A 27,324-nucleotide genomic window follows, 5' to 3' on the forward strand; every position below is an offset into this window, starting at 1 on the left:
TCATTGCTGTTTTTTTCCTGTTTTACCAATGATGTTTTAAAACTGAAAAGAGTATAAATTGGACTGAAAGGACTTCACATGGGAAGAAGTTGCATTAGTGATGATTTTGGTATTTATTGTTACAGCAGCAATCCATCACAAGCTGTGCTGTTATGTTGGCATGTCTTACGTGTTTGTCCTTTTCATCACAACACCCTTTTTTTCCCTAAAACTGCTCTGTTTTGGCAAAAGCAGGAAAAATTGATTTTAGGTAGTTTCATGGTGCTTTTAGCTGATTATTATTTCCAGAGCTGTGCTGTAGCATTCTAAGATACTTTTAAGTACTCCATGTAATTATTAAACAAGCACCTGTCCCATAAACTCTGTTTTCCACAACAATTACCAAGTAATTTCTGATCCCAAATGATTTTTAATTTTAAATGCTGTGTGCATGATAGGGAGTAGTAAAATGTTAGTTTTACAATGTGGTGCTCTTTGTTCCAGGAATGTTTACAAGGATTACCGTTTCCTTGAGCTAGCCTGTGACTCCCAAGAGGAGGTGGATAGCTGGAAGGCATCTCTGCTACGAGCCGGTGTCTATCCTGATAAATCCTCAGTAAGTTAAAAGCTCACTGGTTTGCCAGTAGCTGCTCTGTTTGAGTCAAAAAAAACCAACTATATCATCTGGGAAAACACAGTGTCTGCAGATATCTCAACAAAGAGCAGCCTTTTCATTGTACTGTGGTAATTCTAAAATATTCATAATGAAATATTTTAAGAGCAATTTGTGCGTCAAACCTCAATGTAAAAAACCCAACCAACCACAAACCAAACCTTCCAACATGTTTTTCATTGGATCCTTGTAGTAAAAGCATTGAGCAATTTGGGGTTTCCTGAGCTTCATTGTTTCTATTAATGTTTTCTAAGGTAAAGATGTGCTTTGAAGAGTTTATTCCCTCAAGCTCTGGATTACAGAACTGACAGAAGCATTCCAGGCAATCATGTATATTTATTTTACTTATTCACTGCATCATTTTTTGTGTATGAAACACATGCTAAACCTTTCCAAAGGCAATTTTACTCAGCTAATCATCATGTGAAGCAAATTGAACAGGATACAATAAAAAAGCCTCTATTCATTTACTAGAAATGACAGAAAGTTGGGAAACAGAATATGTCCAGCTACTATTTAATATTTTTGGACCTGGATATCTTGGTATTTTACTTCAAGTGAAGGTTTGAGATGTATCCAAAGAGAAGGCTGACTAGCAGAATTACCTGGCATTTGAGCCTTTAAAGTTTCTGTAATGCACAGTTCACCTTTCTGCAGTGAGTGCTGGATGCCTTCATCAGAAGATCTGCTCTGAGGAATGATGCTTTGATTCTGATGAATTTGCTTTTCTTCCTAATTGTTTTCCGTGGGAAGGCCAGGTTCTTTGAATCCAGGGTCTAGTGCTGTCTTCTCTCTTTATCCTTTTCTTCCCTTGGTTGTGATGCCTGCATGGTTTCCAGTACAATTCTGTCTGCATCTCCTCCAGGAGCTGTTCATGCAAACAAGCTCAGCTTCTCTTCATACAAAGTTTCAAGACTGCCATAAAAAGATAAATAAGAAATTCTTATACTAGAGGATTCTCCAGTTATTATAGAAATAAACAAATGATGGTAATGATGAAATTTTTTTAGAGAATAGTGCAAATATGCATTTAGCAGGACACCTACCAGGTATCTGAGACTTTACCTTTAAAAAGTAAAACATTGTTGGTGACTTTTCAGTATTTGCCTGTTCCAGTAGATCTGTTCCTACCTAAGAATATCAGAAGCCATGTAACAAGGATTTGTTGTGAGAGGTTACCTAATTAATTATTTGGACCAATATCCTGTGTTGCGTTGGGTTTTTCTTGATTAGGTTTTAATGATGATTTCACAAAAGACTCTTGCTGCCTCTGGTTTAATCTTGTGTTCTGTAATGGTTTTATCATATTGCTATATCTGGTACTTTATCCTTAAACAAGACACACTAGTTGAATTTCTGAACTTCTCTTCTGTCTTCCTGTCTCTCCCTTCTCCCTAAAAATACTTGGTATTCAAAATATGTTTACAAAGAATTCTTGGTTTTGTTTAAAGTTGATCTGTCAAAGGAGTCTTAGAAGCAAGATGAGAGACTTCCTTGAAAGAAGTAGAAGGGACTCAAAATACAGTTCCCTTCTGAGCTGGAATTATCTTTACATTATAAAAGAATAAATATTATTGTTCCAAATGCCTGTAGTTTGAAATTCACCCAGTAGTTTATCAGGCTGTTCAGCAAAGATGCTCTGTGCTACTCTAGGCCTCCAAAACTTTGTTCCTAAAGGAGGTTCAGATGTGGACTGTGAGTCTGCTGTTCAGAGCTTTGAATTTTGCAAAGCAAAATCTCCAAGGTTCCAGGTACCTTAGAAGATCCAGTGGATCCTAAATAAAAATGAGCAGCATTTCATGAAAATCCTGTGCATGGTCCTCAGTTTCACACCTTCCTCTGGCAATATAAAATTGTTTTAGAGACACCCCCAGTCTTTTATTCTCCTCCAAAGATTCAAAGACCATGGTTTTAAGTAGGAGGGACTGCCAGGAAATTACTGCAACCTGAGTTTACTTCAGTGCTTCCCCCCAGCCTCATGATCCCAGAGTTAAAAAGGCAAAGAGGTGCCTAAGCCCTTTCCCAGAGAGAACTTCTCTCTCTTGTACCTGTGAGGCACAGCTGGGAGCTCTGAGTATCCAGGCCTTTGGCACCAGCAGCAGAACTGCTGCTTGGAAATGAAAACTAAAGGAAAAGTAGGAATCTGGCACCAATTAAAGAGCTGTGTTCTGAATTCTCACCAAGGGCAAATCTCTCCACTAAGAATATTCATTTTTCTTTTGATTTTTTTTTTAGTAGTGCTGCATACAATTGTTTGGTTACAGTGGTGATGGGGCTCAGTACTTACTACCGCTAACATGGATTCTCTGCTGCTCATTTAATCCTGCTCATTTAAAGTCCAAGGTTCTAAATTTATAATCTTTTTGCCTAAGCAAATCTCATTAATATTTTAAAGGCCATATATCATCCCCTTCCTCCATTTCCTTGCTTCATTTTGCTGATTTTCCCTGTCCCTCTGTCCATGGCGAACACAGAGTGAGTGTGTTCCCATATTCACTGTCCCATGAATTACCTCTGGTCAGCCCTCAGCATTGCTCTGAATTCTTTGCAGTATCCAAGTCACCTCCTTCCCAATCCTTTTGCCTTTGTGGGGCCGTGGGCTTTGACAGCCACCCAGATAGCAATGAATCAGTGTTTTTATTTTTCCAACCCATATGCAAGGCAGCTTGCTTGATATAAATCATCCTGTGGCCAATTCACTTTGAAATGGGATATCCATTTACCAGCTGACTTTGCTGCTGGCTTTCTGGACCGATGCATCCAAACCCCTCCTTTTTTTGTTAAAAAATTACTACAACGTCGTGACTAACCTTTCCAGACTGTATTTCTCAACTGGTGTAGGCTGGTGTTTATTTTGGCTGGCTTCCCACTGTATAATATACACTGTTCATGCCAGCTCATGGCAAAACTCACAATTAAACCAAAATAATAGCCCAGATGTTTGTCGTAACTTGCTCTGCACACTTTACCTCGTTAGCACCACCCATTCCTTCTCCCCCTATGGCCCCCGATGCCATCTCCTCCTTATTTTTATTACTAATCTAAAAATACAACATTTGCTTTTTAAAATGCTTTGAATGTTGAAACTTTCCATTAGCTGGCAAGTTGTAGGGAATGGCTGTCGTGGAAGGCTCAGCCGAGCTGGTTGCTGTGAGTACTGGAAGTTCAGTGTTACCAACACAAGAAAATCCCTCTGGCTGCCATCCCATCCCATCCCATCCCTAGATCACTTCAGGCCTCATTTTCTTCTCCCTTGTATTTGTATCCAGCGACTTGCCAGGAGCTGCTTCTGATTTGCGCCGGGTCAGAATGTTTGTGCGGTGAGGAAAACAGCTCTGCTGAACATTTAAGTCCTTTGTGAATGTCCTGTGCTCCCCTGGAAGCTGTCTGACTGCAGGATTCAGTGAATGTTCCCTGAGTCAGTTCCTCATTTGGTTTGAGCCATTTCCAGAAGTGTACAAGTTAGGCTGAATGCATGTAAAATAAATATAACTAATATTTCTTTTTTCCCCTCTTTCTTCCGTGCTGCATCCTGCAAAGGGGAGCAACAAAGTAAGTTGTTTGTCCTTTTACAAAATCCTTTTGTATCCTGTCTGAAGGACTTTGTAATGAAAATGAGTTTGTCTTTCAGTTTACACAGCTATTGCCTGCGTGCTTTTAACAGCAAGATGCAATTAAAAATGTGGGAGCAAAAGTGTCTTCAAGAAAAACTATAACTGGCTCTTTTAATTTTGGGGAAAGAGTGTTAAGTGTTGCTGAGCTGTTTTTAAGGAGGTTCAGTAAGAATGCTTCTATAAAAGTATTGGGCCCAAAGATTATGAAGGTATAGTAATAAAGACCTTCTGAGGAAAGGTTACTACAGTCTGATGAAACTCATTACAGCTGGGTTTTTTGACCATACATCAAAGCTTGTATTAATGGGCAGTTATAAAAACCCAGCACTAAAGTCTTAAATAACAGATTTGCTGGCGTTGTTGGCTAAGCTGAACTAGATCAGTGTACTGGCTTTGAAGGTGCCTTAAAATGGATGGAGGAGGGTGGGGTCAACATTTGACTTGGCTTCTAGACCCTTGATGTGTTCCAGCTGGACAGCAGCAGAAGGGTGTGGGGTGTGGAGAGGCAGAACTGAAATATGCGTGGTAGGGGTTTTTTTGAAAGTAAGCAGCACATAAAAAGACGGTTTTGCTGATGTTGATCTGATAAACGAATAATCATGCAGTTCCCAGGGTTAGGACTTTTTAATGCCATTTTTACTGAGCTTAAGAATGCAAGTTTCACATCTCACACTTTGGAATAAGATGCAGAGAAAGTTTGTCATACCTCAGAAAGGAGTTATATAGCTTTTGTGACTTTTTTTTTCCCTCCCTCCTTCCTGTTTTGATATATTAACCCTTAAGAAGATGAATCTGGAGCATCAAAAGATGCTTCAGAGCAAACGTTGAAAGTAGCCTTTGAATAATTCTGTAGCATTTCCTTTGTGAGCTGGAAGCCTTCTGGGATATTTGGGAAAGACCCAGGTGGGTTTTAAAGGTTTTGACGGTTGGGGAATTTTGTCTGCTTCTAATTTTTGTATTTTTAACCAGTTTTTGATCACTCCTCTCTCCACAGTGGCTGGGCTCAGAAACACCAAAAATACTCTGTTTTGTTGGCCTGCCTGAGAAAAGGTGCTCTTAGTGTTGGGTGGGGAGGGGTTAAGAGAATTGGTGAATTGATGGCATAGAGAGAGGACTTTACATAGGAGGTGGTGTGAAATGTAAATGTTAACTGTGTACACTAAAATGTCAAGGTAGTGTTTATAATATTTCTTTACGACATGCTGGCTTAAGGCTTTGCTGCTGCAGGGGATGCTGCTCTGATCTCAGAGGAGACTGTAGATGCTCTGTTAAGGGAAACGGGGATAGATGGGACACCACTGAGTCTGGAGGTCAGGAGCTGCATGGACCTGCTCTATTCTCCAGAGCTGTGAGCTGTGGGGCACCCCAGGGAGGTCAGCACCAGGAGCAGCTGACAGATTTCGGCAGGACACCCATGAGCAGGGAGAGGAGAAGCCTGTGAGATGTGAGGATTTGGGAGCTCTTAACTCTTCCTTTACTCTGAGCCAAGGGCAGTTCTTGCTGTAGGTTCAGAAACTCCGTCTGGCCTGGGTTGCCATCCAGAAGATAACTCCAAAAGAAATCTCCAGGAAACCATCCTGATCTTTCCCTTTGACCCAGTTCCTTGTAAGGATTCGTGTCTCGTCATCCGTGTGTCCCCCTTCTCCTTCACACACATCACTCCTGCTGGAGTCTGGAGATCACCTGATCCCAGTTGGACACACAGAACCAACCTGAGGCTGCCTGCAGAGGCTCAAACTCCACAGTCTTGAGATTTCTGTGCCTAGTGGAGTTGGAAAATGATGTGGATAAACCTGAGAGGTGACCAGAGTTTCTGAGAAGAGGCCAGCGGGGAGAGGAATGGCAGATTGACAATGATAGTGTCTTAAAGCTTCTAATGCAACTTTGTGCTGAAAAGCTGCAGAATCCTTCCTTACTGTCTCAGCACAGCTTTTGTGGGTTGCTTCCAGAGCTGTAACCCTTCTCCAGTGCGGCCCAGTGTGCTGTTCCTGCACTGGATCCTGTCATGTGTTCATGTGTCAAGATCCTGCACTCACCCATCCGTTCAGACTGTGGCCTCTTTTATACCTCTGCCTTTAGCTTTGCACTCTTGGACTTACAAAAGTAAAAATAAACATTGGAGTAATGAGTCCGTAAGAAAAAGGGGGAGGAAGGGAAGTGAAGAGGGTTTATAATCGTCAGTGGACTACTAATCATTTTTATTTTTACTTTTTATTGTTGCACAATCATTACTGTAAGTGAGATTTCTCACATGGTTAAAGATAAATATATCTTCAGAAGCTTTGTTGGATAAAATCTGTAAAAGGGTCGTGTAGAATGAGGTAATGGAGACCTACCTCATTCAGCAAGCACATGTTGGCAAGCTGCATTTTGCTAATATTAACACTGAGCTCCACAGCCTTGCATGAGGAATGAGTGCAGAATTGCCCAGAGTTGTGCAGAGCACTGTAGCTTCAGCCCAGCTGCTGAAGACAGAGGAGCTGAGAGCTTCTGACTGTCCTAACCCACCACTGTGGATTTGCTGCTTACCCTGTGCGTCCTCTTTACCATTTAAAAACCAAATCCCCTCCAAACAGCCCTCCAGATGCTGCTGTGTAAGAACAATACCAAAACCTGAACCATTCTCCCAGAGTCCATCTCCATGGGCTTCTAACAGTGCTAACAGTGTTAGCACTGTTGGGTTAAAGGAGTAGATAGAGGCTGGGACCTTAGGAAATTTTGATTCTGAATCCCTGGGCACTCAAGCAATAAAACAGCAGCAACAGAAAAATCTCAAAAGCTTGAAGTGCCACTTTTTAATATAAAAAGTCACCTTTCTTTTGTCATCATTAAGGTCTGAGTTAGCCAATAATTTCTACTTGATTCAAAGTACCAAACACATGAATGCTGAGCTCAGACTTCAGAAACTTTGACTTGGAAAACCAAAATCTCTTTAAATTACTTTTTACAGATAGTGACTACAAATTTCATGCCTTCTAATTATTTTGCATTGCTGTGCTTGCTGATAACCCTTTACAGAATGTGTAGAACTAAAGTCTATAAAGTCCGTGTTCACATCTCAGTGGAGTTGTCACAGTGCAGATAATGCTGTGCATGCAAACAGTCACTGAATGTAAAATCAGTGTAATTTAGTTGGCATTTTCTCTTAGGAAAAGCAGAGTCCCCCTGAAAAGAGAAAGAAAATACTCTTCCTGTCAGGTCAGTTTGCCTGTTGTTCCTTCAAATTCTTTTTGGTGACTATTAATGGCTTAAATTAAAGTCTTTCTTTTCTCTCCCCATTTTTTAAAAATTTCTTATTTTATTTAAAGGGGAGTTAATGTTACTAAACCCAGATTCCAGATCAGCTACTTCATTAAGGAGTCCAGATGTCCTCCTGTCTCTTGAGACTGTCCTGGAAAATGGGAACATAGTGAAGTCAGGATCCTCATTCTCCCTGCATATATGACGGCAGTGCTCTCAGTTCATGTGTTTTGTGCTTGGCTCTTCCATGTAAATGCAGGTGCAGTGCCAGAAGCTGGAGGTGTCTCACACTGGAATAAAGTTCTGGTGCTTTCTTTTCAAGTCTGGCCATGTTTCTGAAAGGGCTTCAGTTCCCTCCCAGACGTAACTGTGTTCCTGGCTGTGGTGATGCTCTGCCAGTGCCCCTGCCAGATTCAGTGGTTCTACTCTGGGATTGCTCAAGTCCCTGCTTGGGATAAGTCCCAAAAGTAGAAAAAGTAAAGACTTGTTTGGGTTTGTTGAAAAGCAAACTGCTGATATGTCAGAGGGCAAAACAGTGTAGTCAGAAGTGTAAACTCTGCATTTACTGAGTTTACTTTTTTTAAACTAGTATATTTTAGAAAAGGAAGGCATTGAATTCTAGGAAAAGAAGAATGCATTTCAGTTGTGACTAAAGGTGGCTTCAAGCCAAGTAGGTTTAAAAATAACTTTTAAATGAAGTGTTAATTTTTTTTTTTTTTCAAGTGGAAAAATGCCATAATTTTATAGACAGTGTTTCAGTCATTGCTTTGAACAGATGAGCTGGATTTTACAAGGAAGTCCCGGTGTAAAAGAGCAGCCCGAGGGGGTGAGGGTGCATGCGCACACGCTGGGTCAAAAGCAGTCCAAAAGGCAGGCAGGAAAGGAAATGGCAGGCTGTTTTCCAGTCCCCTTCTCCCTGCCTCGCTGCTCCAACGATGTGAAAACATGTTTCAGATGAAAGCATCTTCTGCTTCTCCTAAATATTTACTCCTTCAAACAAAAACTGAAAAGATGAAACCTTGCTCCCCAAATGTTGCCGAAGAAACAGAGCAGCCCTGGTTCATATTCCTGTAAGAGTAAAAGAACTTCTGTCCCAAGAGAATTAAAAATGTCCAGGGGAGAAGAGATTCACAGGATTGCATCAGTTGCAGGGAGTGTAACAAGATGCAGGCTGATATTCTGAATGGTTCCAAAGGCAGCCTCGGTGAAGCTGCTGATGGGGTTGGGGGTTCAATGGCTGTCACGGGTTTTATGTTCCTGCTCTTAGCTGAGGCTGCTGACATTAAGCAAACTCCAGGAAATTTAGAAATGAGCAAACATTTTTTATTTCTGTTATGTATTCACGGTGGGCTCTTTACTGTGCTTTTGGCAAGGTGTCTGCATACTGAAAATATTTTTAAATTCTTCATTTTTTATGGGGCAGCTAGTTTTTACACCACTTCTGCTCTGATGAAGGATTTTGATGAAACTCTGCAGAAAGGTGAAGGCTCTCTGGCTGTGAAGTTTCAGGAATGTTAGCCCCATTCTGGACATTCAGTGAGGTTTGTTCTGGGGAAGGCAGTGAGGGTGGCCAAATCTTAGGGTGCTTTCCTAGAGCTGGTCAATGAGCACTGAAAGTTGGCTGGAGCAGAGGAAGGTGCTTCTGGGCTGTGCTGCAGCAATCTCAGCCACAAAGGTCCTTTGGAGCCCAGGCTGATACCTGCACAGGAGTCCCTGTGGCTCCAGCTCTTGGAACAGCTGTGGTCAGGAAGGGCAGGTTGCTCCTGTAGCATATGAGATCACCCCTGAGTGGGACTGAACAGAGGGGAAACACACAACTATCACAAGGGTTTGGGACAATCCAGGTTGCTCCTGTAGCATATGAGATCACCCCTGAGGGGGAAATACACAACTATCACAAGGGTTTTGGACAATCGTAAAATATCCTCCTTGTCTTCTAAGTCAGTAATTGCTCAAAAGCTGAATAGAAATTAGGAGTAAATAAAAATTTGAGGGTTTTTTTTTCCTGCCAAAAATGTCACCAGGCATATTCCATAGCATTTACAGTGTAACAACAAATGTGACCATTGGACATGGGGGTGGAGGGCAGCTGATGAACAGCCAGATACTCCTTTTTTCTCATCTCGAAGGGAAAACAAGATGATCAGGAGAAACTGAATGTTGCTTACCCTGACTCTGTTCTGGACTAAAATGAAGGTATGCAATGCCTGCTCTGACACATAGCTCATCCTGGATTTTTTTAACCTTCTCTACCTACCTCTCTTTGTGGAGACAGGTTTATGATTACTTTCCATGTGCTGAGTCAGAATCAAGGCCCATATTAAGGGTGTAAAACCCTCCATTCTGGAGGTGCATTCTTCAGTTACATACTCTCCTTCCAGGATGTCATGTGTTCCTGTTCTGTGGTCACTCCTCAGCTCCTGTTTCCCAGCTCCATTGTGGCCTTTGACTGATGTCTTCCCTGTTCTTCTCTGCTTGGTGTGTGACACTTGATATCTTAAGAGTGCCAGTTTTGGAGAATGGTGATTTCCCACTAGGAAGAGCTGTCTGTGGACATGTTCAGGTGTCTGATCAATGCAGTTTTTGAGTGACTTTCATACCTTTATTCCTGAAGCCTCAGTTCTTGCAGCAGAGAAACAAGTGATCTCATTCTGTTTCCTTTATATTATTCTTTTTGAAACTCAAACTCTGCTCTTCCTCTTCTATAAGCAAGTTATTTATAATTAAAAGAGAGAATTTTGTACCATTGTATGTTCAGACAACACCTCACATTATTGTGGTAGGTAGAAGTTCATTGGTGGGTGGCTACAAAATTACCAAGAGCTGTAACACATGGTGTCAGCCCCCATCAGACCCCTTAGCAGCAGGTACTCAAACTTTCTGATTGCATTTGCTGATTGCATAGTATTATCTTGACCTGTGCAACAGCTGGGGTTTCTAAACTGGGTGGCAGCAAACCTAAGGGCATTTATGGAAATCAAGTAAAGAAACTAACCCAGAGAATGGAAGATAAAGTCCATGAGAAAAATCCGCCTTGTGCAGTGTAATTTCATGTTTGGTTTAATACTGTTTGATATCTGTTTGATTTTCAGATCTAGATATTCTTCCAGTAGAAGCAGGAACCTTTTTGTAGTGAACAGAAGCCTTTCCAGTCACAGGCCAGCTGTCCCTAGCTGTGTTGTGCTGTCACTTTGTTCAAATATGGAGTTGTTCATGACCATGGCTTGGAAACAACTGCTGTACCAGATTTCTAAATTATAGTTATTGAAGGTTATTGGGCTGATTCAGACAGCAAATTCTCAGTAGTGTGAGTGAGATTGTGCTTAGCTCTCCTAAGGAGTGACCTTGGCTCTGCTTAGCTTAGCTTTTATCCACTTTTGCAGCTGCAGCCAGGGAAGGCATCCTCAAAAAGCTCAGCTTCTCTTTCAGATCACCTGTGCCTCAAGAGGTGGCTGCAAACACTTGAGATGTACTCAAGTCAAGTACTCAAATCAGCTCTGTGCACCAAGGAGCCTCAAGAGGTGGCTGCAAACACTTGAGATGTACTCATGTCAGCTCTGTGCACCAAGGAACTCTATGGGCAGAGTTCCCTGCTGTTCCTCAGCTGAGGGCTTTGACATGGGTGATGGTTTCTCTCCTGAGACCAAAAGGCAGCATTGTCTGCAGTCCTGAACACCACCTGTGTTGCCCTTGGTGTGGTGAAAATCAAGGCTCTTGCCTTAAGAAACTTCACCTTCAGTTGTCTTTATAGTTTGAAAATATCAGTTCCCTCTTTGTTATATACTGCTCTGCAGAAAATACCTCTTAATGTGATGGGTGAATGTGTGGGCTCAGCAATGGTTTCATTTCAGCCAGGCTGGGTCAAGGTCAGGCTGGAAGATGGGCATAGGGAAGGCAATGGCATCACTTCCAGAGAGTGAGAATCCACCTGTTGTGAGTGGGGGTGCTGACCTTAGTGTTGCATGACTTTCGGGACTGTTTGGGTTTTTCCAATGACTTTTGTAGTCTGATAAGTGTTCTGCTAAAATAAAGTTCTCCTTTTGTAGAACCAATACTGTCTTTGTCTCACTGGGGCTGTGATTTCTGCCCCATGCCCCATTTATTTTCTTGAGCTCCCTTTTCTTTGTACAGTTTCTTTTGTAAGCCCCAGCATGATGCCTTTCCAGCAGCTGGCTTTAATATTCGGAATAGATACTGTTTGTCTGGAAGTTGCAGTTGCAAATCAGGATCCCATTTTACAAACTGAGAGTAAGAACATTGTTCCTGGCAGTCCAAGAATGGCATGAGAGAATCAATGAATTCTTGCAGGACAGTGTTGTTTGTTAAAGGTTTGTCACTAGCACTAGAGTGCTTCTAGAAACAGGGGTTTGGGGCACACTACCTGTTTGGCACTGGTCTGCCTAGCAAAGGACATTTATTCTTTAAAAATCACCTCACTCCAACTTTAAAAAAACCTCACTTCAACCTCTTTTGAGTATGCAGGGATTTCTTTCTTCTTGTCTTTTAAATATGAAGGGGATTAATCCTCCTGTTGTGACTATTTCTCAGATACTCTTCAATTCTCTCTGAAATTTGACACTTGTTGATTCGAGTGGCCATCCTTACATGGTGGAACCACCTCAGCTTAGAGTATAAAAATTGCTTGAAAGTGTGTATTGGGTCAGTTGTTCAAGTGATAAAGCATCAATAATCCTTGTGAAGTATCCTAGATGTAGGCATGCAATGAAGTTCTCCCTCCTTCTGTGTACCCAAGACTGAGTGTCTGTTTTCCAAGACCTTGGTTAATGTCTTTGTTCAGGCACGCTGGATGGGCTTCCTTTAGTGTATAAAACCATCAACATTTTCCCATCAGAATTATGGTCTTTTTTGATGGGTTCCTATGGAGGAATTGCATTTTTGGGAATCTGTGTTTAGAATAATCAATGATTTTTCCTTCCAAGTCTGGATCTCTTGACTGTGAACTGCTTCTCTTCATTTCCAGTGGGTCTCTGGAAGTGCCAGATTCTTATATAATTGTCTTTGAGCAGCAAAGCAAGGGAACTCAAATTTCCAGTGGAGTACTTAAATACACACATCTTTTCTCTGGTGAGGCTCTCAGTGTGACCTCTTCCTCTCTCATGCATTGCTAGGGTTTTTTTCAGGCAAAGTCTCCTGTCTATGCTCCTTTTAGTTGAGTCTTCCATTTGAGATGTTGGAATGATTTACTTGACCTAAAAGATGCTCCCTTTTTAAAGGAGTTCTCTGTATCTTATTTGCAGCTGCTCATGCTTCTTTGGTATTGGTAGCCTTTAGAATGATGGTTCACAGCTTTTTATAAAACATGTTTCATCATCTGGAGAAGAACATTAAGCTAAGAGTCACAAATACCTGAAAGTCTTTCACAAATGCCCCGCTCCTTCCAAATTCAACCCCCAACTGACAATGGAAAATTACAGTTCAAATAATGGTGATGCTACTGCTTTTGTTGCTGAGCATTTGGGTAAAAACACTCTTTTACTGTGGTAATTTCTCAGCCCCTTGGGAATGACTATTCAATGCTTTCAACCTTCTATTATTTTCTTGACAATTTTCTGGCTATATCCTGGAAAGTTTCTGGAGTCTGCTATGGCTCTACAGCAGCTGAGAATAAACTAAAACATGTTCCATTCAGTATGTGAAGGTATAACTTTGGGTAGGGGAGGTTTCCAGTGCAAAATAACATGTCCACATTTAGATGTAGACTAAAAACTCAGAGAGTTTCAGGTTCCCACTCAGTCCTCTTGGATAGCTGCAATTCCAGTGCAAAATAACATGTCCACATTTATATGTAGACTAAAAACTCAGAGAGTGAGATAAAATGGCTAAGAAGTTGCTTTCAGGTTCCCACTCAGTCAAACTAAGTGGTTTTGCTACAGAACATAATCTCTGCTTCACACAGAATGTGTCTGCTAATATTCCTACTGGAATTTCCTAGTCAGTCCAAGTTCAGGCATCACAGTGTTCAGATCTGGTCATTTGTTGGGAAACCACTGTGATTTCTCATATTTTTACAAATTTACTGAGTTTAAAGTATCTTGCTGGAAGGTCTGCTTAAAAACACATACTTCCAGAATGGAATGTTGTGCTAATCAAAAAAAAAAAAAAGGAAAAAAAAAAAAAAAGAGAGAGAAAGAAAGAAAATAAAAGGAAAAAACCTTCTTCGTAGCCAAAGAAAGCTAAAGAAATTTTGGGAAAAAAAAAAAAAAAAAAAAAAAAAAAAAAAAAAAAAAAAAAAAAAAAGAGAAAGAAAGAAAATAAAAGAAAAAAACCTTCTTCATAGCCAAAGAAGTACTACATTGCAAAGTACATCTATATCCATCCCTTCTATGGACAGAGGACTGTTCTTTGCCCACTCTGCTCTGTGTCTCATAAGATGCTCCAGAGAGAGATGCAGCGACCTTTCCACTCTGTGTCTTTGGATGTGGGGTGGAATAACATGTCCACATTTATATGTAGACTAAAAACTCAGAGAGTGAGATAAAATGGCTAAGAAGTTGCTTTCAGGTTCCCACTCAGTCAAACTAAGTGGTTTTGCTACAGAACATAATCTCTGCTTCACACAGAATGTGTCTGCTAATATTCCTACTGGAATTTCCTAGTCAGTCCAAGTTCAGGCATCACAGGGTTCAGATCTGGTCATTTGCTGGGAAATCACTGTGATTTCTCATATTTTTACAAATTTACTGAGTTTAAAGTATCTTGCTGGAAGGTCTGCTTAAAAACACACACTTCCAGAATGGAATGTTGTGCTAATCAAAAAAAAAAAAAAAGGAAAAAAAAAAAAAAAGAGAGAGAAAGAAAGAAAATAAAAGGAAAAAACCTTCTTCATAGCCAAAGAAGTACTACATTGCAAAGTATATCCATCCTTCTTTGGACAGAGGACTGTTCTTTGCCCACTCTGCTGTGTGTCTCATAAGATGCTCCAGAGAGAGATGCAGCGACCTTTCCACTCTGTGTCTTTTGATGTGGTGTGGCAGGATATTTGAATCCATAACATTTAGTTTTAAACCTGCAGAATGCATTGAAATCCAGGCATTTATATCTTGAGAGTGCACCTGCATGTAGTCAACATGTAGGAACTGTCACAAAAAGCTTTTTTCCCCCACTTTCTCCCAGTTTGGACTAGACATGTCACACAAGAGCTGGAATATGAGGCAGTCTTAGCATGCAGCCACAGCAGTTCTTGCTGGTTTTTGGGTTTCCCAAAAGGATCTGTGCTCAGTAGGTTGTTCTTCTGCCAAAGGTTTTATCATGTGGACTGAATATTGTAACAGAACAGACAGCACCATCTTAATGTGTTTTTAGACATGTTATTTACTGGGGTTTCCCTGAAGAAAGCTTGGGGATTCTTTCCTTATGAGTCACTAACAAAGTGATTGTTTTTATATAAACTTTCCTTCAGCTGGTTAGAGTTGGAACACAGTGTCTTGTGCTCATTCTGGGGTCTGCCTTTCCTCTTAATTTTTTTTAATAGTTGTCCCTGCATCCAGCAGGATGGTTTGAACCTCCTGGCTTTCCCTCACACTCCCTCTGAGTTCCATAGTGTTGAAAATCACTGTTCTGGCCAGCCGACGTGCTGGTGGCGATCGCTGCGTGTGTCTGATTCCACTTCTCAGCTTTCTGCCTTGTGCTGCTTTTTCAACTCTGCACCTTCCTTGTGGTTTAAGGGAGAACGTGCTGTTGACATTACCCAAGCTGGAGTTTGCATTTCATGTGCTGAAATGAAAACAAAATTTTAAAGAACGTTGATCGTAGACTTCAGCGGCATAAAGGTTAAAAGCTGTAAAGTGCTGTTTCCATAATGGAAATCACTAGAGCTGGAGAGACACATCCCTTCCCTTGCTTATGCCTGAATCCTTTCCCACCCTCTTTCAGTGGTGCAGAGTCACTTTTAATGACCTCCCTCCACAGCTTTTGAGTTCCAGCCCAACTGATGGCGCCAGGGGCTGAACCACAAGGAGATCTCCGGGCAAGCCGCGCCTGTGTCAGCCTTCTCGCCAGGCAGATGCTGTGTAGCCCTCTGCACTTCCTTGTGGGTTTTTTTATTACATTTTACATTTTTGAGCCTGAGACAGGAGCTGTGTTAAATCTACTAACCCAGTAATATGCCCGTAGGTGTGAAATTCTAGGCTACGCTTACCAGCTTCTCTTCCTGACCTCAGCTCAGGTATTTAAACTCTATGTGTACATGTGTGTGATCATGTGGGTGTCAGACTTCACAGGTAATACTCTGCATTTACAGATCTGTTAAGATGCAGGGCATTATTTTAACCTAAGAAGTATGCAGAATTCGACAAGTCTTTTTCATAACCCAAGATTGGGTTTCTTTATTTTTACAGGAACAGGAATGGTTTAGCTGGAATGAAAATGTTCATTCCACTGCATCATTAGCTACAGGCAGTCTTCAGTTGAAGTCTAGCCCATTTTTCATGCTAAAGCTCTAGCAGTTTGATCATTAATCAGCATGTAGGATGAATTTCTGGGCCTGAGAGAGCTTGTCTGTATGCTTGTAATTTAGGATGAACTCTTTTTTGTTTTTTTCTTATGAAAGGGAGGTAGTCAGAAAACAAATTATATTTTAAAGAGTTCACCTCTCTTTCACCCCTTTTCACCATTCCCTTTCTGGTAAACACCCCAAAACTTTTCATGAGATGGATATGGAGTTTTAGCTGGAGTAGCAGATCCTCAAGTGTGTCATTTGATCCTCCAATAAATCTAAAGCAATCTTCTGTTAGATGAGATCAGTCTCTGACATGGTCACTGTCTCAAGTGTCCTTAGTACTGATAGTCCAGTCCAACTTACTTTCATCACTTTAAATGTTAATTTTAGGGTTTTGGATCAAGTTTTTCCTTCCCTCCTCCATACATGGCTGCAGCTGTAACCAGCAGCCCATGGGAGCATCAGGGTCTGTAGTCAGTCTTTACCTGCCTTTTCAGCTGCCTGCTCTTCTCTCACAAGGTGATAACTCAGAGGACTTATCCTCCAGTTTGAAGACAGCAATGGGAAAATCCTGCTTCAAAAGGCAGGAATTGTTTCCTTACACTGCTGTTTTACTCTGCTCTGACCAGGCTCCCAAATTGCTCTGCACACACCTGTGGAACATGCACTGCTTCTCCAGCCACTTGAAGAAAGTGCTCGAACAATAATCTCCTTGCCCAATAGCCTAAGAGAAGTCTTCTCCAAAGGCCACATTTCCTCTTTTTCCAGCTCCACTAAGCAGCAGAAGCAGCTTTAGTTGGATCAGTGAGTGCATGGGAGGTTTGGGAGAGCACTCTCCAAATCCCTTCCCTCTCTCCTCCCTTAGGTACCCCCCAGCTTAGCCTGAGAGCTGCTGCAGAGCCCCTTCCAGCCTGAAGGCAGGGGAGTATGGTTTGGAACATGGACAAGGATCTCCTGGGGAGGAAGGAAGAGGGCCATATAGTTCATATGAGAGGCAGAGTTATTCCTGTTGAACTGTCCAGAGCTCTCAGAGGCTGCACTGCTCTACCCAGGGGAGGATAAAAGCAGTTTCAATGCAATGAAAATAAAATACTCTTGTTCTCAACGTGCAGTTTCATTTGACTCTTAAGGAAATAGTGCAGCAGCCCTGGGAACAGGGGAAGTGTCAAGTGTTATCTGTCACCAGGAGTCTTGTGGCTTCCTCCATCAGTGCCCAGTCCTGTACAAAACAGTGTTACCTCTACAGGACATGCACTGCTCCAAACAGAGACCACCAGCACATGTGCTCCTTCATGGCCACATCGTAGCAGTGTCTTGGAGTCATCTGATGCTCACTTGGCTGTGCCTGGCCTTTCCTTTCCATTTTTATTGCCAGCTGCTGAGCTCCCTGTCCCATGCAGCAGCTGTCGTTGGTCTGTCAGCATACAGCTATGATTTGATCCTGTTTCTGTTTTTCCAATCCTTGAAGTTATCCGTGTCTTCCAGGACTGTGTTCAGTCTCCCATTGTGTTGACACTACCTCACAATTCTGTCTAATGGGCAGAATCAAATTTAACTGGCAAGTTTATGCTATTTTATTTCACTAAGACCCATCCATTCAACACTTTGATGATTAAATCCTTCAAGGCTGCTCGTTCTTCTTTCCACATTAAACGAATCCTTCAAGGCTGCTAGTTTTTCTTTCCACATTATAACTTATTTATCTGTTAGAGAGTTGTTGTACTGCACTATTCTTTCATTAATACTCATCTTTATAAACTTATTTGCCAGTCTCCTAAGGGTATCCCTTTGCTGAACCAAAGATCTGCCAAGTTTTCTTGAGTTAACTTACTGGGTTTGGCATGCTCTGCCATCTTTATTTTCTTTTTTTAAAATTTTATTTAAGGTCTAAACTCTTTAGAAGCATGTTCAAAAGCCTTTCATATAGTCATGGCTTTACTAACAAGCCTGTACTTGCATCAATTTTCTTCTCATTTTATTGAGTCTGGGTGCTGCACTCGCTGTTCCACAGAGCCAAGTACCATGCTGGTACCTTCATGCTGTGGTCCTGCACCCGCTCCATGGGCAGCAGCAGGAGCTGCTGCATTACTGGGAGCTGATGGCTGAGGTTTTCTGTTTGTTTTGGGCTTTTTGGACTTTTTTTGGGGGTGGGGTTGAGGGTTTTCTTTGGGGTTTTTTTTGGTTGGGTTCTTGTGGGTTTTTTGTTTGCTTGCTTGTTTTATTTGGGTTTTTATTGTTTGTTTGTTTGGTTTTTTTTTAAGGTAGCAATTTATTCCCTCGCTGTTTCCATTCACATCTCTTACCCTGGTTAGGAGAGAATGACGATTTTTTAGTAAGGTTTCTTTCACCCGAGAAAGCTGGTGCAAGAATTTTGTCTGCGATAGCGTGGTCTGAGGAGCCCAATGGAAATCATCCTGTCAGATAGGAAGCTTCAAGGCAAATGGATCAGGCTTTCACCTGCCCTGCTCTGGATGACAGAAAACTTCCCATGAGTGCCAGCAATTCACACTTCTGTGCCATTACAGCATTTCCTCCTTTGCCATTATCACTGAAGTGCACCCTGAAACACAGCCTGTGATTCCAGACCATGATCTTTCTCCTCTTCTTCCTTTGCTGCTTCTCTGGCCACTGAGTGGTTTTTGTTTTCAGATTCTTTCATTTTTCTCCTGGTTCAGTTCCCATTCCTCTTCCACATTCCCTCAGGCAAGTTGATCTCTTAGTGCCTGTTTCCCAAAGCCCTCCCTTCCTTCAGCAGTGCTTCCTGTGAACCTTGGATCACATCCTCGGCGATTTTCTTGCCACTAACCCATGCCCCTGCACTCACACATCCTATCTGTGTGTGGGGGAAAGAAGGACATGCTTTTGTAGGCATCTGAATTGAAGTTGTGCTGGTTCATGCTGAGGTAGGTGTCTGTCTAATTCTAGACAGCATTAGGCACAAATAAGAATTGTTTAATGTGGAATACGTAATTATTAGTTGAAAAATCTGCGTGCTCTCAGATGCCTTGTCAACACTCCATGCCTCAAAACGTGCAGTATCCAGCAGCTGTGGTGTTAACCTTTGCTAGGCCATGCTGAACATGGGAAAAATCAGTAATTTTTGTGTTTGCATGGGATCTTTGTTTCGTTGTGATTAATGGTCCACTAACAGTGTCCAGTGCAAGTTCAGTGCAATGTACAAAGTGTCTTTGATGCCAGACATTCTACAGTGCTGTGCAGAAACCAAAGTTAATAGTTGTAAGCCTGAGAAGACTGGAATGTTTTCAATTTACTTTTAAACAAATGACTTTATTGTGCCATTCTCACATGGGAGTAAATTCCACAGCCTTAGTGCCACATTAGACAAAACTTTCTTACCTGCTGGTTTCTGTTTATACTTGGAGAGAAGAAATTAACCTCAGTTAGGAGTTAGGGGGAATAGGACAGGACTATTAAACTCGGTGGGAATTCTGACAGGGCTTTTGCTGGGAGCAGAGTGGGATGCAGGAGTACAGGATGGAGCTGGAGGATGATTTGTGCTGCAGTGTGGAGTTAAGGAATTCTTTGTGCCTGAAAATCAAACTCATGAAGGACACCTGTAGGAAAAGCATTCAAACTGGTTTTGCCACTCCAGAAATGTAAGGAAGCAGTTGTAGTCTTAAATAAATGCCAGTGAGTACTGGGAAGGAGATTCCTGGAGAGTGTGGCTGGGGATGGATCAGGCCCAGTTCCTGAAAGAAGCAATTCTCCTGGGGGTGTGCATCCATCCAGGAATGACAGCTCGTGGCCATAACAGGAGAAAGTGTCCCTGGACTCACCACATCCTCCTGTAATGGTAGAGATTTTCAGACTGACACAGGAAAATTGTGAAACAATTCAATTTTAATACTTATAGGATGGACTAATACCCTGAATTTGTAAAAATATGAAATGTGTGCGAAATGCCCAAGGTGGAACATGAATCCAGCATTGCTCCAAGTGGGAGACCCTCTCATGATAATGAGTGCATTGTGATCTTCTGGTGGATAAAATGCACATCCCATTCCAGTGACTCCTTTGGACTGGAACATGAGTGTACATTAATTCCTAACAGAACCAAGAACACTGAATGTTTTTTTCAACTGCTCACTTGGCCTTTTTTGTACCTAAACCTTTTTTTTACAAGGCTTTTGTTTTGTGCTTGTCCCATAGTCTTATGGCTTTATAAATCCATATGCAATCAATAAAAGGATGTGAGTTTTGTTTTGATTAGTTTTTGCTTTTACTTGGGCCATCTACAGTTCATTATCTGCATGGAAATCCAAATGGAAAAAAATTACAGGGATGTGAGTTTTGTTTTGATTAGTTTTTGCTTTTATTTGGGCCATCTACAGTTCATTAGTATTTTATGTTACATCACTGCACGGAAATCCAAATGGAAAAAAATTACAAGTTTAAATGATGCTCAGGTAAATGCAATTGCAAAAATTGGGACAAACAAATCCCCTCACCTGTAAACAGCATTAGAGTATGTTGTCTTCCTGTGATGTTTCTAACCTATATCTGGTCCTTTCCAAAATAGCAGCTCTTCTCTGTGCAGTGGCTTCCCATAAAACCTTACCTCAGTTAGAAAATGACCAATGCAAATGGTGTCAATAATTTTGCAGTGTCCTCAGAGCCCTAAAGCCTTTGCTGCCACTTGTTTGGCCTCTACAGTAAGATACACCTAAAGGTGATGCAGAATGTGGATGGGGAAAAGGGGCTGAGAGTTATTTCCACTTCAACTTGTGAGGCAGGGAAAGTCTTTCATCTAGATTTATTCTCACTGTGTGGCCTTTATCCTATGAAAAGGAAGTTGTGTATATCGATCATTATGAAAGAAACCAAAGTGTGTATAGCAGGTTACAGCTTTTGCTCACCCTGAGTCAAACCTGAGATTAGGAGTGGTACTCTCAGTGCTTGTGGGGGCAGAGGCAGGGCCAGTCCTTCCCAGGTGGTGTCTGGGCATGGTTTATTTCCATGAGTAGAACAATGATTTTGGTACAAGTCTGGATTTTCCAAACAGTCAAAAATGTATTTCAGGACTTGTTCAGGTCCAAGTCCTTTTCCCGTGTGGGGGAAGAAGCTGTGTAGGAGAGGACAGCAGGGCTGCTGCTAATCCTGAGTGTTCCTGGGCAGCAGCTCTCCATCCAGCAGGTGCCCAGCTGCCCTCTTCAGATGGAAACATGACTGTGCTGAGCAAATACCAGCAGGCCTGAGGCTGGTTTGGGTTTCCAGACTGGGCAGAGCAAGGAGCAATTATGTGCTTTTGCCTGAGATTCCTCCAGCCCTCTCTAAGCCACTCACTTCCTGGCCATCTGGAAAGGCAAGCCTCTCACTTGCAGAATGTCTTGGGAAAAAAGAGGAGGAGGGAATGTGCTGGGCTGGAAGTGTCTCATCCCCTTTATCTCCCAAAAGCCTGTCTGCAGCAGGGAAATAACCTGGGCTTCAAGGGGGCTCCCCAGGCCCCCCAGTTTGGCAGAGTGGTAGGGAGCACAGGGCTCTGAAGGCAGAGGTGTCTCAAATGAAATGATACTCCAGTCTTGCCACAAAGGTCTTAATAGTCCATGAGTTTTAATGCAGCCATAAGGCTATAAATTCAGGGATTTTGACCTCAAAGTCTTTGAGCATGTTTAAAAATAGCTCACCCATCCTCATTTTATCACTTCATATACTCTGACACAATTTTGGAACCTGCCTCCATCCCATCTAGCAGGGGAACACTATAATTAAGAATCAGTTTTGAAAGGCTGTTCTCTCTTAGCTTAAGGCAGAATAAGGCTTTATGTATTTTGCAGGAGATTATAAACAATTCATTGGCTAAAATTAGCAGTAAAAAGGGAGCCCCAGCTCTTTCCTGCCCTGTGGTTTGTACCACAAAGACTTAGTGTTTTTAAATCATGACAGAGCTCTCTAAAAACCTTGAAAGCATATTATGTATGTGTCACTTTGGCTCAGTCAGGAATAGTCTCACCTCCAAGCCAGAAGGCCATGGGTTCAAATTCCATGCCTGCCCCTGGATATTGCTGTCTCCCAGTAATTTCACTGCAAAAAAACTTTAGAACCATAGGGGAAGAAGGGGGAAATTTCCTGTCTGTAGCTCCACTGTGAGACACTCAGTGCTTGGGATGATAGATTAAACCAGGGCTCTTCTCCCCAGCTTTGCTCAGCAGGCACAAACCCTGGAGCAGGGGAGGAGAGCCCTAATGGGAGGGGCAGTTTTTTCTCTTCTTGACAAAAGCAGTTGGAATCCTCAGGATTGTGTGTGTGAGCTGCTGCTCCTCATTGTGCTGCCACAAGGACAGGGTTTCCTTGAGTCTTGACTTTACCTTTTGCTGCTGATCAATGACAGAAGGGGGGAAACCAATAAATCCTTCTGAACTGAAAACGGCATAATAGGTCATTTAACTTTTATTTTTTAAAGTTAAATTGCAGAAATAACCAACTGAAGTGCCAAGTTAGGGCTGTTTGTGGCAACAGCAAAGCCAGGTAATTTTAACTGCAAAGGTGAACTCTGTATGGTCACAGTCCTAATCACTGATGTCCTTTACCTTCCCCACAGAGAGGAGGTCAGAGTGATTTAAGCTTTAAACTTTATAGTTTCATTGTGGTTTGTGCCAAAGGGAATGTGGTCTTATAACATGAAGTGTTTATGTTTGTTGCTTACAGACATGTGTATTAACTTACCAAAATCTCACCTTCTCTTAAATAAAATTTATTTTTAGGAGGAAAAAAAATATTTCATTTTCTACTGCTTTTATAGAATACCTAGAAGGGTTTGTCATAGTTATACAAAATGGAAGCCATGTCATAAATGTTATGTACACTCACAACTCATTTCTTACCCTGAAAATAATTTTACCCAGTAATTTTCAATGTCTGTTTTTGTGGCATGAATCCAAAATGCTTCTCTACAGATGATTTTCTTTTGTTTAGAAGTATTTATTACATTTCAGTAAAGTGCCCAATGTTTTCAGATGCCTCCTCTGCTCTGTTTTGATGCTTTTTTGCCTCAGCAATGTTGCAGGTCCCATTTTTGCTTGCAGCTTTAAAAAGGGAACTTGAATGGAGACTGTGGATATGGTGCTCATTGGTGCTCTGCTGGGGTAAGAGTTCTTGCCAGAATTTGTAGCCCACTGTCACTCTGCCTGACACAGGGCTTATGGAAAACACACTAATGTGGATGAGACCTTTGAATCTTGGGGCCTGAATTATCAAATGAAATGTTTTGATGAGGACTCTGGCCAAGCTATGCTTGAGATATGATTAACATCTGGGAAAGGCAGATTTGTCAACATAAGATGCTGGTGGCTCTTGTGTATCCACTTACTAAATTAGATTAAATACATTCCTTTTTCTTACTAATTTTTTTTTTCAGACAGCAATTACTGTGGGTACTACAGAGACTATGAGAATTGGGCCAAGAGGTGGAGAGATGATCCATCTTGTCCTTGCAGGAATGTTGGCTCATACAGTCACATCTGGGATGTGGGTGGGGTGGTCCCTGCAAGGCTTGAGTTGGTAATGGGCTGTCAAAATTCAGGGTAAAAGGTGGGCTAGGGGGTTGTCCACAAGACAGATTCGTGTACTATGATGAGGTCCATGCTGGGAAAAAAAGATTGAGGAGCCTTCCCATAGAGCCTGGCTGAGCAGTGCTGGCTGAAAGTGAGGCCAAGGGAACGGAAATGGTGCTGCTCCAGCACAGAGATCCAACTGTGTGAAACCAGTGTGGGTGCTATTAAAATGCCATCTTCCTCTCCCTTCCCCTTTCCTTCCTCCCTTCCTCCCCCTCTGCTGTCAGCCTGGCCGAGGAAAAGTCAAATAACGTACGACTGTGTTCCTTGGCATCACAACTGCAATTTCCCTTTAGGGGCTTCAAACTTAAGAATGGGAGGTTTTAAATCTTGCTGATTCGTGCTATTCCAGCAAGCATATGTGTGAGGAAAAAGAACAATGCCAGTTCGAAAGAGAAGTCACAAGTGAGAAATCATTGCTGCTAAATCAGGTGTTGCAGAGGCCAGTGGAAAATTCAGACGCTAAGAGAAGTAGGAAATTACTTTGTTTAGAGCTGGGAAGGTTAATGAGAATGAATTAGAAAGTGCTCTCTGTGTATTCAGCCCCTAAGGATTTGAACAAAGTTAGAGGGATTTATTTACTGATTATCCAGACTATACAACTGGCAATAAGATTAAGTGAGGAATTTTGGAACATGCTGACATTTCTTATTTGCATCATTTACTGTGGAGATCATTTGTCGGTGCTGCACTGAGTTTGTGGTGAACCAGGGCTTAGTCTGGCCCAGCAGAGACAGATCTGGTACTTCTCATGGCTCGAGGGATGTGGGGGTGAAAACAGTTTAACATCCTCTTTTGTGTCTCAGAGAGGAAACATCAAGTTTGTCTAGGTGCTTATCAGGGGAGAATTTCGGAATATTTTCCTAGAAACCATTAATTATGGAAAAGAGCAGAGTTACAGGGGACACATTGCGTTAGATCAAGTAAAAATAAAAGACAAGGTTGGAATTTATAGAGCCCGGCACTGGATGCTGTACAGAGCTCCCCCACTGCAAGGCCCCTCTGATCCCATCCCTCCCGGCATGCACATGGCTCTGCACACGGATCTGCTGCCCTCCTCCCCTCCTCCTCCTCCTCCTCCTCCTCCTCCTCTAGTCACACTTACTTCAACCAGGCTGCTGAGTACCCCGAAGTTACCACCTCAGCTGGAACAAGTGAGGAGGGACCCCGGAACAGAGTTCAGTGCAGGATTCATTTCAAACAGAATTATGATTTTAGTTCATTATTCTGGGTACCTACCGCTGAAATGATCACATTTGGTGAAAAAAGTGCAACTCTTAGACACATTAAGTTGTAAGCTGCACTGTAAACATGTAATCTCAGCCAAAGTATTTCACTCAGCCCCTGTCTGTGTACTGAGCACTTACTTGCCCCATTTTAATCTCAAGAATAAGAAAATTCCTTGTTCCTAAAGGAATCCTTCAGCTGAGCCTTGTTGTTGGAATAAGGAGAATTTTTTTAGTGAGTCTCTCTTGCATGGTTACTGCTAAGGGAGGTAAATAACAGAGAAGGGAGGCAAGGTGTGATTTCAGTCTTCGTGTTAATACTTCCCTGATCAGCCTCGTGGATCACTAACTTTCTTGCTTTCTGTTTTCGTCCTCTTTGGTAGAAATTCTGGGATTTGTATTTGTTTTGGTTCTTAGGGGACTGCATACCACAGCCAGTAGCTTTAATCCTTTAATCCTGACATGTCCGGCTGATGCCTCCACCCATTGATTGCCTCCTTTCACAGCAGATGATGCTGTTCCCCTCACAGCTAATGGCCACTGCTGGATCAGGCTGCTGTCTCTGGGATTGTGTTTCGTGCATTTGGTAACAAATCCTCAATAAATTTCAGTCTGAACATCATCTGGGCCAGTGGTTGCACTTTGAGTCATCATCACGATGACTTGAATTCCAGGGTAACTCACCATGTTTGTGACTTCCCAATATCCACTGACATCCTTCTGCACTGAAATAACAGCAAATACCATGCCAATAGTATCTCATATCCTAGATTTCTTTTTTCTAATGTGCTCTTATAAATATGGGGCACTTCATGTGTTGTTATGACAAGGAAATTCTTTGACTGAAAAGTTTGCAAATTCCACAGTAGTATTTGTTTTATAAACAAAGGTGCTGTTTTCCTTATGCCAGCCTCTTTCTGCTTTTGCTTGTCCAGCAGTCTGTTCTGAAAGGCATGAAGCAGCTGTTGGCCCCCAGTCAAAACTTGCAGTGGAGGGAGGGTTATGTAAAAGTCCTTTGTGTGAGAGACGTACATGGCAGCAAATGGTGAAATCGGAGTGCAGATTCTTTGAGGGGAGAAAGCTATTCACAGCAAGGTTTTCTTTTTTACTTGATTTTTGCATAGAACAAAAAGTAGAAGATACTGTAATTTAATTTTTTTTCAGAAATCCCTTTTCTTGTTGCAGTGTTGTGGGTAATTTCACACCACTTTGCACCCAGTAGCACCTGCTGGATGGGGATGTGAGAGGTTGCCTATTTCTTTTTCTCAAGGAAAGGTCTCTGTACCTAGGTCTTTCTGAGGGATGCTCTAATCCTTGGAAGAGATTTGCAGCTCTCCTAGTCCATCTATTTCTGTGCTTCACTGTTCTTGCCATAAAACACTTTCCAAATATTTATTTGACATCTTTTGCTGTCTGCAAAGATACTAATCTCTACCCTTCCACAAGTGATTTCTTTTGAACTCATCAGTCCCAATTTATCTTGCCTTTCCCTTCAGGTAATATTTTTGCAGAGCCCTGAACCATCTTCAATGGCTTCATGTGAACACTCTCAAAATGTTCCTTAAATTTCTGGTGGTGTGATAAGCAGCACTGGATGCACAATTCTTGTAATGATTTTGTAACAGCAAGACATTATTCACTCATTCTGTGTTTCTATTGCTCTGTGAACACAGCTCCTTTTCTGCTGAACTGCTCCATTCTCACATCTAAATGATTTATTCCTGCCTAAGGAACCCCATGGTGGGATTCTTGGGGTGTCCTGTGCAGGGCCAGGAGTTGGACTTGATGATCCTTGAGGGTCCCTTCCAACTTAGGAGAATCTGTGAAGTCAAATACTTTTTATTCAGAATAAACTCATCTAGATTTTGAATCTGTTTCTCCAGGCCATTGTGAACTCCAGTCCTGTCATCTAACTTGTTCACATTCCCTCCCAGTTTCTTCTCATCTGTACATGTAACAAACCCAAGGTATGACCCACCATCCTGAGCATTAAGGCATTAATAAGCATATTATAAACCACACCCCACATGAAAGCCCCCTTGGTACAGTTTTCCACTTTGCCAGTGAGCCATTGACAGCTTTTCTATGGCAATGAGCATCCACACAGTAAGTGCAGGGAAAGCACATTTCCACTAAGGAAAATGTCACTTGAGATTGTGTCAGAAAGCTTTACTGGGGTCTGAGATGTGTGGGATCTGTGTTAATACCCATAAGATCCTAATGCCTGCTCCAAAAGGAGGTTGGATTGGTTTGCCACAATTAGTTGTCAACCTGTGAGATTAAATAAATCCAGATTTCTTGGAGTTCTGGTAATATATCATTCCTCTCAGTCTCACAGGTCCAAATCAGCTTCTCTATGAAAAAAGGCAGGGAGAGAGCCTGCCAGACTGGGAATGTTTGGGATGGTTAAAGCCATGGAGGTAGCTGGGGAGCTGTGTGTGCATTCAGCAGGAGGATTTAGCTCATGGTCTGTCCTGGACAATGTCTGTAGCCACAGAGAAGAACAGGAGTAAATGATTGTTTAAGCTAATCCAGAGAGTAAAACACTTGTGAACCAAACTGC

The 27,324-nt window shown here is 42.0% G+C and overlaps 1 protein-coding gene across 7 annotated transcripts in view; it reads left to right on the top strand.

Moving 5' to 3' along the window:
- Positions 1-27,324, top strand: part of DNM3 (dynamin 3) — a 174,049-nt gene that overhangs the window by 116,167 nt on the left and 30,558 nt on the right. For 5 of the 7 annotated variants that reach the window (XM_039730221.1, XM_039730222.1, XM_039730224.1 and 2 more), the window contains 2 exons: positions 484-595; positions 4,193-4,204. In XM_039730221.1, the coding sequence (XP_039586155.1) occupies positions 484-595; positions 4,193-4,204 (124 nt within the window). The remainder of the gene's footprint in view (positions 1-483; positions 596-4,192; positions 4,205-27,324) is intronic. The other 2 variants (XM_039730223.1, XM_039730226.1) reach the window with 1 other exon arrangement.

This window comes from Passer montanus, unplaced genomic scaffold (genome assembly GCF_014805655.1).
Source record: "Passer montanus isolate IOZ18808 unplaced genomic scaffold, ASM1480565v1 scaffold71, whole genome shotgun sequence".
Lineage (NCBI taxonomy): Eukaryota > Metazoa > Chordata > Aves > Passeriformes > Passeridae > Passer > Passer montanus.